Source organism: Excalfactoria chinensis, chromosome 14 (genome assembly GCF_039878825.1).
Source record: "Excalfactoria chinensis isolate bCotChi1 chromosome 14, bCotChi1.hap2, whole genome shotgun sequence".
NCBI lineage: Eukaryota > Metazoa > Chordata > Aves > Galliformes > Phasianidae > Excalfactoria > Excalfactoria chinensis.
Window position 1 is genome coordinate 9,390,019 of NC_092838.1, and position 13,242 is coordinate 9,403,260.

The window sequence follows — 13,242 nt, forward strand, 5'->3', positions numbered from 1 at the left end:
CTCTACCATACCTTGTGTTGCCGTGTCCCCTATGGGTGGTGGAAGGCAGGGTGATGCCAGCTGTATGACCACAAAGATGTGTGTGTCTGTGGCCAGCACCTTCTGGCTTAGCTCAGGGATGGCTCAGTGCTGCTCAGGGCAGTGCAGAGCAGAGCTGTCGATTCAGGGTGGAGATGTGGCTGATGCTCAGCTCCGCAAGATTTATAACAGGCCTCTTCTTTTCTGCGTGCTAGATTCCAGCTCAGAGGAAGAGGAGGAGGAGGATGAAGAAGAGGAGGAAGAGGTGGAAGACTATGGGACAGACAGCACCGACAGGCTTTCGTCACCTGCTCTTGATGAGAGTGGCCTGGGCCTGCTAGCGAGGTTTGCTGCCAGCGCAATGCCCAGCCCCATCGTTCCCCCTCCGCTTTCCATCATCCAGCTGGAGGCCAAGCAGAAGGCGAAGAAGAAGGAGGAGCGACAGAGCCTGATGGGTGAGTCGTGTGCTCAGGGTTTGTGCCAGGGGAGAAGGTGGAAGGTTCAGGATCAGCTGCGCTGCAGGAAAGCAGATTCTTATCCGGACATGTCCTTGCTTTTGGCTACTTAATACTGAAGGCGGGTTCACTGTTTGGCAAGAAAAGAAGAAGCGGTCATGAGAATGGCAGTTGTAGCAGCTGCAGCTGTGGCTTCCCTAGGGGCAGTTGCCTGCGGCTTCCTCAGAGTTTCCTCTTTTCCTGCCTGGCAAACCCTTAACAGTCACGCTAACAGTGGGATGAGGTGTCCCCTCAGACAGAACGCTGCTGCATTTTGGGGAAGGAAGCACGTGCTAAATGCAGCTGATTTTCAGCACCCAAGAAAAGCAGAGACATCAAAACAGAAGAAAACTTGATTCTTAAGAATTCTTAACTCTTAAATTTGGTCATCCCATCCGTGTCCCCATAGAAACTGCACAGAAGGACTCAAAGCAGGAGTTCCTTTGCTCATCTGTTTGCTGTGCCAGGCTCTGTGCCTCTGTCCCTGTCTCTCGGTTTCAGTGTTAGAAGGAACTGGAGTTTTATTTCATCTCCTTCCCATGCCCTGCTGCACAAATGCCCCTGGGTGACATCGTTCCCAGTCAGACAGATCTATATGGGCTCCATTTATAAATTCTCTATTAATATTTATTAAGTGATAATGGAATTTATAGCATGCCTCAGAATGGAAAATGATGTCTTCTTTGGGAGCCCAGCTTGTTTTAGCACCATTTCCATGCTATATTAGGCTTTTGCCAACTTGTTCCAACAGCCTCGCTTAAGAATTTATCGCCTTGTAACCTGCCCTCCTTGAAACTGGAAACATCTAGAAATTGTCTCAGGCAGCAGTGACAGAGGAGAACGGGTGCTGTAATTTCCAAAGGGCTTTTCATCTTGAGCATTGCCAGCTTTGATTTTGACAGACTGGCTCTTTTTGTGCTGGGGCTGTCTCAGGGGAGACTGTTTGGGTAGAAGAGGTGAGCTGGTTCCTGCAGGCTGCATTTAACCCAGGAAAGTGAGCATATTTAAAAGAGAAGGACTGAAATAAGATGTCGTCTCTCTATGCCTATGCTTTGCACATTTTCTTCTACCCATGCTGTTTAGTTGTGGAATTCCTTTCTTAAGGCTCTCCTGCACATGCTAGTTATCTTATGGAGCTGCTCGCTGTTGGGTTTTAGAATAACTTCTGTCAACCTCAGACAGTGTCACACCAACAGTTGGGTGCTGCCTCAGTTTCCCTTCTGTCTCTGGAGGTGTATGATATTACTCTCCTTTATCAGGTTTTGAAGAGGGGAAACACTGTAGGTGGTCAATATCTTGGTGTTACTGCAGTATTTCCAGTAATGGCCAGTGTGAGGGGATTTCCATCTGCCACAGACAAAGGATCGTTTACCTGTTTTGACTTCAAGGCAGTTATTTGAGCCTGTAAATATCACTGTGGTGTCTGTGGCCAACAGGAGAAAAATAAGCTTGAAATCTGGGTTGCTTCAATTCATTAAAGAGATCCTTCTCCAGAAATAAAGGTGGGGCTGGAGAGAAGCTCTCCCAGGAAGGTAGGAAAGTTCAGTATGTGGGGTTTGTACTTTTCCTTCAAGTGAGCAGCTCCTTTTTGTGGAGGGCTAGAGAATGTTTTAAGGGTGCTAGGGTTTGTAAGTGGGATACCAGAGCGCTGTTGAACAGGCTTGACATCTCCCATGGAGTCCAAAAGCTTCTAGCCATGCTTGGCTCCTCTTGTGCTCAGCCAGAGAATTGACTGATGATTGAATCTTTTGCATCTAGGGACGGAGTTTGAATACACTGACTCAGAGAGTGAGATCAAGATCAGGAAGAAGTCACCCTCAGGATTGCTGCGGGGGAAGAAGGGGTCTCTGGAAACAAGCAGCATCCCGTCAAGCCAGACCCCAAGCAGCCTCGAGCCCGGGTCTGGAAGTGCTGACAAGGCCAAGCTTGGGTCTGAAAAAGGCCGCAAGCTGAAGAAGTTCAAGTCCCCCAAGGACTTGAGCTTTGAGTTTGGGCTGGAGGCCAGCGATGATGACCTGTGGAACCGGCGCCGGAGTGAACGGATCTTCCTCCATGATGCCACCACATCCTCAGCCATGCTGACCCCCACGGCACCTGCCAGCTCCACTCCTGTCTCCAAGCCGGGGCGCTGTGGAAAGGGGGCTCCCATGAGTCCCAAAAAGGAGGGCAGCAAGGGGAAAGACAGGAAGGAGCTAAGCAAGGTGGGGAACATGTTCGCAGCATTGATGTGGGACGCTTGGGAGCTCAGGATGGAGGGAGGGAGGGTGATGGGCTCCACTAGACAAGTGAAGGATTGAGTCCACATTCTGTTTGGCTGCCCATGTCCCCCTTGACATCTTCACGGTGCCTTTGGAGGGTCTTTCTTGGCTGGTAGTGGCAGTGATCTTCTCCTGGTTGCTGACTCTTCCTCTCGGCTGAAAGCTCAACTGCTTTTGGTTCGGGTTCATATAATGATGGATCAGTGATAGTGGGAAAAGTTAGACAGGTTAGTTGAGGCATGAAGCCAGCTGGGATCTTCTTGGAGCTCTTTAAAGGAAGGGCTGATGGGCAGGAACTGCTCTCTGGGGTAATGAGAAACTCTTACTGAAATTTGTGAAGCTTGAATGCAAAGCTGGGAGACATAGAATGTCAGTGAATTGCTGGCTGACTGTGAATGGCCTGCTTTGCTCTACCCTTCCTCTCTGTAGGCCTGGATCTTCACTGATGGTGTTTACTTTTGTTTTTGGCAGCGGAAAAAGGGTAAAGAAGCACCCTGCTGCTCCTCTTCCTCGTCCATGTCTCCTCCTGGCATCCCTAGCTCCCCATCTGATGTTCGAGTCAGCCTGGCCAGCGCCCTGGGCTCCACCAAGAAGAGCAAAGCCAAGGTGAAAGCCAAGGAGGTTAAAAAGGAGGTGAGTGACTGGTTCTGGACTGCATGAGCTGGAAGATGGTCGGCAGAGCCCTGCTCTTTCCTTGGACTGCTGCAGTATGAGGCAGGGAAGATACTGAATGCAAACTGTTGGTGCATGACAGGCAAAATTTGAGAAGCCTAAATTCTCAGGAAGGCTAGCAGGAAGAACAGTGCCTGCTGCTACCATCTAGTGTTCAGTTGGGTTCATGCCCCAAATTAATGAGCGGACAGAAGTAACACTATCGTAACACACATTACTGCATCTTCTTACGTGATTTCTGAGTGTAATGCTTATGGTCTGTGTGTAACAGAAAGAAATGAATTGTGAGGCTTTGAGACAAAATAAGAGTGGTGTCTGCTGCATGTTTAGTGAAGACAGGCTCTTTGCAGAGGGGTGGTGAGCGCAGAGCAATGCTACAGCTGTCTGCTCTTTGGCACCTCTCCCAGCCTGCAGGAGTGAGATGTGGCTAGGATATGTGAAATGGCTTTTGCTCAGCTGTCAGTGATGCTTGGCAGGAAACCCAGTGAAACAGTTTTATTTTTTAGTCAGAAAACAATTTTGGGTCTATTTACTTGGCTTTCTGTTGTTTTAACGTCAGTGAGGATGGAGACAAGTTTGTCCCAATATCCTCAGGTTGGTTGTTGCTGGAGGAAGGTGAGATGGGATCGGACTGTTGCTGGTTGGCATCCAGCTGACATGCTGCTTGCTCTCCTGCAGAACCGAGGAAAAGGAGGAGCTGTCAGCAAGCTCATGGAGAGCATGGCAGCGGAGGAGGATTTTGAACCCAACCAAGATAGCAGCTTCTCAGAGGATGAGAACATCCCACTGAGCATGCTTGTCGAGCGGCCACCCACACCAGGTAAGGGCAGGGGGGCTGGGAGGGCTAATTGTACAAGTAGCAGAGCTGGATCCATTTCCCAGGGCTGCTTGGGGGAGGGCTGTGCTGCTCTCATACATTCCTTATCCAAAGCCATGAATCTTTCCTTGGGGTGGAGAAAACACTTTTACAGTCAATTTGGCTTGCCAGGTACAAGCCTCTTCAGAGCTGCCAACTCTGTTTGACATCTAGATGAAGCCCAGACCCTGAGCTGTCCTATTTTCATTTGCTGACATATTGTTATTACCAAGAAGGGTACATTTCTGTGAAGGGCTTGCTGGTCCTTTCCTAGGGGAGGGTCATGCTGGGGAAATGAGATTTCCCTTTCCCTTTGCGGTTGCTTTTTCCTCTGTGGTGTTCTCTAATCCCTACCTTGCTGCAACACCTCACAGCTCCCCGCTCCTGCATAATTGACAAAGATGAGCTGAAGGATGGCCTGCGTGTCCTCATCCCCATGGATGACAAGCTGCTGTATGCTGGACATGTCAAGACCGTGCATTCACCTGACATGTGAGTTGTGGGGCTGCTGTATCTGCCCAGGCTCTGCTGATGAAAGGGGAGGTATCTGATGCAGGGATAGATTTTGGTGCAGAGATGTCTGGAGAGCAACTGTCAGTCTGGTAGGGAGGGATGGAGAGTTCATTCTGTTTTATCAGTGCTCAGGAAAATCTAATTACTTTTCATTAAATCTTCACAACTGACTGGTGGCAGGGCTCAGGGAGGTGTTATCTGATCCAGGTGATCTCTTCCACATGCTGTGTCTAATCGGGTCCTTTATGTTCCAGATACCGTGTGGTGGTAGAAGGCGAGAGGGGAAACAGACCCCATATCTACTGCCTGGAGCAGCTCTTGCAGGAAGCGGTATGTGAGGCCAGTTGGTGCCTGTTCTTGGTGCCTGGGCCTGTTCTGGGGTGGAAGTGGCTAACTGTCTTGGGCTGCAGGAGTGCCCTGTTTCTGCCCACATAGACAATCTGGGCAGAGCTCCCACTGGTGTGGAGGTCCCCACTAACAGGAATAGTCCTTCATACTGTTATGTGTGCAGGCAGGAGGCCGTCTCCCAGCGGGGGAACTGTCTCTTGTCTTCTTCAGATCTGGTTTGCTACATGCTGAATGTGATGGGATGATCTGTGCTGGTGCCAAGAGTATCAGTAATCGCTTGCCTTTTGCCCTGAGCAGATCATTGATGTGAAGCCACCTTCAGTGCGATTTCTGCCCGAGGGCACAAGGATTGCAGCCTACTGGAGCCAGCAGTACCGCTGCCTCTACCCAGGGACGGTTGTCCGAGGTAAGGCTGCCCAGCTGCTGTGAGCCAGGGATGTCTCTGTCTTGAATGTCCTGATGGATGTCAGGCTTGTCTGGGATAGTCCTGAGGTCTGCTGTGAGTGTCAGCAGTTGGCTCATTTCTTCCTGGTCATGCCCAACTTGATGCTGATTTGGTAGCACCTTATGATCCAGGAGCCACGCTCTGGTGGGAAGGGGTCTGAGTGATTTAGGAGCTTAAAATACTGGGGAAACTTGACACATTTCAGAAAGTCAGAATTATCTCCAGTCGAGGTACCAATTATTGCAGAGGTTGTGGAGGTTTTGTATCACTTTGCCATTCACATGCTTCTGACACTTTACTTCATGATGTCTCCCCCATCTGGCCTGGTAGAAAGGCCAGTGAAAAAGCCTGGACAATTGTGCTGTGACTGGTCTTGCTTTTAGGCTCTTGGTCATGCTTTGTATGTGTAAAGGAAGGATTACTTACCAGATACATGGAATGTTGATGTTGTTACAGGAACTCTGCTGTTTGCTGAGAGTAGTTGAAAAATGCAGGTTATAAAAGATACTGCAGTGAAAATAAAAAAATACTTCAGGAAGAGAAGGGAAACAGGGAGGTGGTGAGGGATGTCACACTGCAGTAGTTCTTCTCTGTGCTTTTGACAGGCAGATTCTGCACTGTGTGGGCTGGTTTAGTATTATGAGCGATTTTCTGTTTGAACCATGTAGGAAATGGGATGTTTTGGAGTTAGTGTAGGATCCATGCCTCCCTCTGAGTCTCTGCTTTCCTAGCAAGTGTTTTGTGCTCTTGAGTTTGTCTGTTACAGCTTCTTTTGCTCTCCCAACCAACAGGAACCCTGGATCTGGAGGAAGATGGCGATCTCATCACAGTAGAGTTTGATGATGGGGACACAGGACGAATCCCACTGTCTCATATCCGGCTTCTCCCACCTGACTACAAGATCCAGTGTGAGTCTTTCTGCTCCGTTTCTTTCTTGATGCTTCCCACTATGAAATGTAGGGAGTTTGGAACCACCTTCCTCACTGATTTTAGGGCAGACTTTCAATCACAAAGGCTGCACCATCAATTATGGATGTACAAACCGGGGGTGGCACATGACCCTCTGGGTAAAAAGGCCAAATCTCTATAGCAACACTGGGAGGGACAGGTTTCCCATGTCTTTGTTGTGCATGTTGTTCTACTGCTTTTCAACAATCTCTTTAATCTATTCCAGGTGCTGAGCCTTCTCCAGCCCTTTTGGTACCCAGCACCAAGCGCCGCAGTCGTAAATCCAGCAAAGATGCTGGAGAAGGAAAAGAAGGAGCTACACTGGGGTCAGAAGAGCCTGCATCAAAGGGCAAAGGGCGAGGGAGAAAGCCAAGCATCAAGGCAAAAGCTGGTAGGTTGTCACCACTGCTAGGTCTGGAGTTGAGAGAGCCCTTGCATAGTGAGGACCTGTGTGCCTCTGCAGGGAGCCTTAAGCAGTCAGGAACAATTCAGAGACTAATTGGAACTGATGTCTGTCTGTGTCTGACCTATTAGTACCAGTCTCAGCGGGTAACACCATGCCTGTGTTTTTCTTCCCCTTTGCAGAAGAGGCTTCCCAGCCTGAAGAGAAGGATCAGGCAGAGCCTTCACCTGGTGCTTCTTCAATCCCTGAGAAGCCAGCCTGCCTGGGCAAATCAAGTGTGAAGGGGTCACGAAAATCTCAGCCACTGCCTGCTGGAGGGTCTCCTGCCCCCACAGAGGAAAAGCGGTCAAAAGCCAGTAAAATGAAGATCTCCACTAAGCTGCATAGCCCCCCACAACCCACTTACCAGCCTGCTGTGTTTGGCAGCATCCTCAGCACAGAGCCCTACAGTGACCTTCCAGGAACACTGGCAGCCTTTGGCTCCAGTGATGCTTCAGCATCGAAAGCCAAGGCCAAGAAAGGGAGGCCCACAGAAGAGGCACAGGAATTTGGCACCATGGTCAAGGCTCAGAGGAAGCATGACAATGAAATTTTGATCAAGCTGGACCATGAGGGTGTGATGTCTCCAAAGACAAAGAAGATGAAGGAGGCGATGAGGATGCTGGAGGACTCGAGTCTGGCTGGTCGCAGAGATGGCAAAAGTCTCTTGGGGCTGGGCTATTCACCTGCAGTGGGTGCAGAGGGCAAGCAGAAATCCTCGAGAGCCAAAGCAGTTGAGGGAGACCCTGCCAGCTTTGGGGGAAAGTTTGATGGCTCGGCAGAAAGCCTCACTGCCTCAAAGGACCAGGAAGACAAGGCAGCAGCGCCAGCAGCCGTAGAGGAGTCTGAGAGCAACAGCAGCGACAGCAGCTCTGAGTCAGAGGGAGAAGAGGAGACTGAGAAAAACCGAGGGGAGGCTCAGGACAGCAGCTCAACCAGCTCAAGAGCATCCACTCCTCTCTCTTCTTCCAACTCCTCCTCCTCTTCCTCTTCTAGCAGCAGCTCCTCTTCCTCCTCCTCTTCCTCCTCTTCCTCCGCCTCATCGACCTCCTCCTCATCAAGCTCCAGCTCCTCTTCCTCCTCCACTACAGATGAAGACTCCTCCTGTAGCTCTGATGATGAAGTAGCTGAGGCCCAGCCAAGTTCCTCAGTGCAGCAAACCCTTCCTCCCAAGCAGACCAAACAGACAGGGAAATCCCGGGCATCCTCCCACCCCCAGAGCCAGAAGCAGCCAGCACAGCAGCCGGCGCAGCAGCCGGCGGCACAGCAGAGCGGCAACAAGAGCAGGCCCAAAAAGCGAGAGGGCATCCACCTGCCCACCACCAAGGAGCTGGCCAAGCGTCAGCGGCTGCCGTCGGTGGAGAACAGGCCCAAGATCGCTGCTTTCCTCCCTGCACGGCAGCTGTGGAAGTGGTTTGGGAAGCCCACGCAGGTAAGCAAAAGTCCTTCCCATTTGCCTGGGAAAGGAAGCCTTTCCATTTGGGGTTGGCTGTACTGCTGTAATGTGTCCCCTGCTTAGGTAGCAAGGAGGTTGGGGTTGGCCTTCACTGTGTCACGGGGAGCTGTCCCAAATGGCCTGTCTCTCTGTCCTGTTTCTTGTGGGAATGCAGTTGACCTGGTGGTTGAAGACCATCACAGGCTCCATCTTTGATTCTCCATTAGTGTGTAGTGCTGAGGCTGTGGAGTTGTCCTGGTGAGGTGGTGGCTGTGTCATTACCAGGCTGGGTCCGGCTCTGCCAGCAGGAAAGGGCAGGATGTAGGATGAGGGGAACCTGAGATGCTCACCTATGTCATCCTCTCTTGGCAGAGACGAGGAATGAAAGGGAAGGCCAGGAAGCTCTTCTACAAGGCCATTGTCCGGGGCAAGGAGATCATTCGCATCGGAGACTGTGCGGTCTTCCTCTCAGCTGGCCGCCCCAACCTGCCCTACATTGGCCGGATTCAGAGCATGTGGGAGTCATGGGGGAACAACATGGTGGTCCGAGTCAAATGGTTTTATCACCCAGAGGAAACCAACCCTGGGAAGAAACTCAATGAAGGCAAGGTAGGCTACTTGCCTTTGCTGAGGAGGCTGCAAAGCTGCATGTCTGTGTTCATCCCCTGAGGACAAGGAGAAGTATGGCCTGGGTCATTGCTAGAACCCTAATGGGGGCAAAACCATCATTTCATGCTGTGGCTGTGGACAAGGCTGATGTCCCTCGATCCAGGGAAGGGTGTCTGTTATTCCACTTGGTAATAGTCGTGTGTGTCAGTCCACAAAGAGTTTATTAAGGGTCAGACCAGGACTTTGCGCAGTGTAAAACTGCTAGCCTGGTGCTTGGCAATGTGGACTTTCGCATCTCTGTACAGTAGTGCACAGGGTGCTGTGAGTTCGTATTACCTTTGGGTGGGGCTGAGATGATAAAGGCACTGTGGTGGGCAGGGGATGATAACATGGAAAATCCAATTAATTTGCTTTCTTATTTCTGTTTTCTCTTTTCCTTCTGGGCATAGCGCTGGGATCAGAAATCAGGCAGGAGTCTGTCCACAGCTCTGCAGGCATCCAACCAGAGGAAGGACTTCATGGAGGTTGGTGCTGCGACTGCACAACTGCTGCTGCTGGGGAAAAGCCTCTGACCTTCACTGGCTTTTACTTTTAGCTCAGTTGTTGAGACTGCAGTTTCAAGGACTTTGGATGGGTGTATTTAGGAGGATGGGAATAGCTGCTGGTGCTGGGTGTTGGGAGGAGCAGTGGACCCCCAACCAACACTTCTGTCTTTGCAATTACATCCTTGAAATGGAGATGATAAACTCCAGGCCTCTGTATTGCCCGGTCAGCACACTTTGCAGCTGTGGTTTCCTTCTGTGGGAGCTGGCTGTGCACAAGGGCTCGGGTTTGGTGTAAAGGACTGATCACATCCACGCTGCCCATAGGATCAGCCCCCTGGTGTTCCCAGTGTCCCTGCCTGGGCTCATAGTGGGGATGGTTGGGGTTTTCTGCATGAGCACAAGCCCTGGGTAGTCCGGTGGATGTTTTTCCTGTGTATTGCAGATGATGCTTTAATTGCTGAGAGTTCTAATTACTCCTTTCTGTCTGCCTCTTCCCCTTCCTGTAATGCAGCGAGCTCTCTATCAGTCTTCTCACGTGGATGAAAACGATGTCCAGACCATCTCACACAAGTGTCTCGTTGTTGGTCTGGATCAGTATGAGCAGATGCTAAAGACTAAGAAATATCAAGACAGCGAGGACCTCTACTACCTTGCAGGGACCTATGAGCCCACTACGGGCATGATCTTCAACACTGACGGGGTCCCTGTCATCTGCTGACCGCCCAGGGAGCACGTGCCAGCCCTGGGAAAGGGACAGGACAAACCTGAGGACGTGCCTGTTCAGACGACATGATTGTTTCTTTCAAAGCTCATGACTTCCGTGTCACACTACAGACAGGAGAGTGCGAGAGACATGGGGAGGAAGGAGAGGGCTGAAGAAAGGGGTTGGGAAAGCGGTTACAGCAATCATGGAAGATGCTGGTGGTAGCGGTGGTGTGTGAGCCTCGAGAATCTTCAGGAAGTGGCTTTAATTAAGGTGACACTTGACCAGCTTCTCCCTTCCTCCTTTTGGTCCTGGAAAGCACATGGGTCTCATGATCATTTCACCAGCGGGACCCCCCAGCAGGAGGGATCCCTTTTGTGTCATTTGCCCCCATCAGTCACTCAGAAGCCGCTGGTATGTGGAAGGACACCTGCTGACCTTCTGCGTACGTTCCTCTCCGTCCTTATATCCCCTGCTTGTTTCACATGACCCTTTAGGAAGGACAGGGTGAAAGAGAAAGGAGATGAGTCTCTCTCAGCGCCTCGTCTCGATCCTCCCGGCACCTTTTTGCAGTTCCCTGCCCAGCAGTGGAGCACAGAAGGGCAGCGCTGGCCCCGCCGTGGAGATGGCAGGAGGTCCTCCAGGCTGGAGGTGCCAGGTGAGCCCCTGTCACACCTGCAGTGCTGCTTTCCCATTGCCCCAGATGGGCTGAGTCCCCCTTCCCACTCTCTCCTGTCCCAAAAAGGAGATAGAGGAGGAAGTGCACAGTGAGAAAAGGGTGATGCTTGCCGAAGAGCTCCATGTGAGAGTGCGGAGAAGCAGGGAAGGAAACGACTGGGAGACGCTGCTTTGGTGCTTGGAGCAGAGGAGGCAGAGGAGGTCAGGGGGTGCCTCCCATGGTGGAGTGGATTTTATCACTGCTCACTCAGCTTCACATCTCACACCTGCATGGAGCAGTCAGCTGGCTGGAAGCCTCTCATTTGAAGGAACAGGGACAGGATGTGAAGCAGCATTTCCACAGCTGGCCAGCACAGCAAGGTGGGGGGACGCCGGAGGAGAACAGAACGATGCAACATCCTTGCACTTAAACAAAAACCCCCAAGAGACGCACTGATCTTTGCAACTGTCGACTCGCACTGCAGCGCTGGGATGCGGAGCACAGCTCCGCTCGGCCGGGAGCAGCAGCCCAGGCTCTGGTGGGGAGAGCTTGGACAGCTTGCAAACTATCATCCACCCCAGTACTGCTCCGTACCAGACCCTGGGGGCCTGGGTGTCCCTGCACAGTCACCCCTCGACTTCAGATAGAACCACAATGGTGCTGCGCTGTCCCACCTCTGCCCCGGGCACCGCGGATAGTGACGGTTCGAACCTGTACAGTTTTAATGTACCAAAAGACTCTTTAGTCCTCCTGTATTATAAATCTTTAAATGGATTCAACTTTTTAATTATAAATATAAATATAAATATATATATATAAATATAAACTTTTTAAAACTGTGAGGGGAAAGAAAAAAAAAAAAAAAAAAAGACAAAAAAAAAAACCAAGTTATGATATTCTAAAAAAGAAAAAAACAAAGAAAAGGAAAAAAAAACACCCCAAACCATCACCACCCAACCCAACACCCAGCCCCATCCCAAACCACCACCACCAAACCACCACCCAACCCCAACCCAAACCACCACTCCAACCCAATCACCACCACCAAACCACCACCACAACCTACCCAACCCAAACCACCACCAAATCACAACCCAACCCAAACCACCACTACCAAACCACCACTCAACCCCAACCCAAACCACCACCACCGCCACCCAACCTGACCCACCACCATCAAACCACCACCCAGCCCCAACCTAAACTACCATCCAACTCCAATACACCACCCAACCCACCAACCCAACCCCACCAACCCACCACCCAACCCCAACCCAAACCACCACCCAACCCCAACCCAAACTACCACCCAACCCACCACCACCCAACCCAAACCACTACCACCCAACCCCAACCCAACCCACCACCCAACCCGCCACCACTGAACCCACTAAACCATCCCCCAATCCTCCAACAGCAGAAAAACGAACACAGTCTGACGTTCAGAAGATTATTTTTCACTTCCTGTTGGATTGTGATTGTAAACCATCTGGGAACAGGCCCCCCCTCCCCTCCCCACGCTCCAAGTGTACTGTACCTGTAGTACAAATGGTGTGAGCTTATTGTAAAAGAGCGAGAGAGAGAGCGCGCGAGAGAGATTTTATGCTAATGTTAAATAGAAAGCACTTAAAACCCACTGCCTTCTATGGAACACAAGGATATTTCAGACAATCGAGAGGAAAGGAGAGCCAGGTTTTTTTGTCTTTTCGTTTCTGTTTGGTTGAGAACAGCTCCGTTTTGACATTGTTTGTTGGACGACTCCAGTGTGAGCTTTTTTTTTTTCATAAAAAATAATTAATTTGAGGAAAAAAACACAAAACACAAAAAAAAACCACAAAAAAAAAAAACAACAACCAAAAGCAACCCAACGAAGCATCATGGTTCTTTGTCTCGCTTTTCCTGACTGACAGTCCTTACCTGGCCCTGGTGATGGGCACGGCCCAAGCTGGGCACCACGCTGTGGGGTCCCCGTGTGCCCATCCCATGGTGTGGATGGGATCCCAGCGGGGTGGCCCTGAGAGCTGGGATGGGAGCCTGGGGTGGATGGTGTGACTGCACGGAGCAGAGCCCTGCAGCCCCACAGAGCCCTGAAGGTCGGATGGTGCGTTGATGAACCGCTGGCTTTGCTTGTTGTCTGGCTCAGCGTGGTGTTGGGGGGCGCTTTGGGGTTCACAGCCCCCAGGAGCTGCACACACCGTGTGTGCAGACAGCCCTCAGAAATCACCCCCAAAGTAACTCCTGCTCCATTCAGCTGCTCCCCTCCTGCTCGCTGCCCTCACAGGGCTCTGCAGGCTGCAG

The 13,242-nt window shown here is 51.1% G+C and overlaps 1 protein-coding gene across 4 annotated transcripts in view; it reads left to right on the forward strand.

Annotated features, from left to right (window-relative positions):
* Positions 1–12,386, forward strand: part of TNRC18 (trinucleotide repeat containing 18) — a 46,998-nt gene extending 34,612 nt beyond the window's left edge. For all 4 annotated transcript variants that reach the window (XM_072349025.1, XM_072349027.1, XM_072349028.1 and 1 more), the window contains 13 exons: positions 234–473; positions 2,271–2,713; positions 3,242–3,403; positions 4,121–4,262; positions 4,673–4,790; positions 5,066–5,141; positions 5,457–5,565; positions 6,396–6,512; positions 6,779–6,943; positions 7,138–8,426; positions 8,802–9,038; positions 9,488–9,562; positions 10,095–12,386. In XM_072349025.1, coding sequence (XP_072205126.1) covers positions 234–473; positions 2,271–2,713; positions 3,242–3,403; positions 4,121–4,262; positions 4,673–4,790; positions 5,066–5,141; positions 5,457–5,565; positions 6,396–6,512; positions 6,779–6,943; positions 7,138–8,426; positions 8,802–9,038; positions 9,488–9,562; positions 10,095–10,301 — 3,380 coding nt within the window. In that variant the 3' untranslated portion in view covers positions 10,302–12,386. The remainder of the gene's footprint in view (positions 1–233; positions 474–2,270; positions 2,714–3,241; positions 3,404–4,120; positions 4,263–4,672; positions 4,791–5,065; positions 5,142–5,456; positions 5,566–6,395; positions 6,513–6,778; positions 6,944–7,137; positions 8,427–8,801; positions 9,039–9,487; positions 9,563–10,094) is intronic.
* Positions 12,387–13,242: the final 856 nt, after the last annotated feature.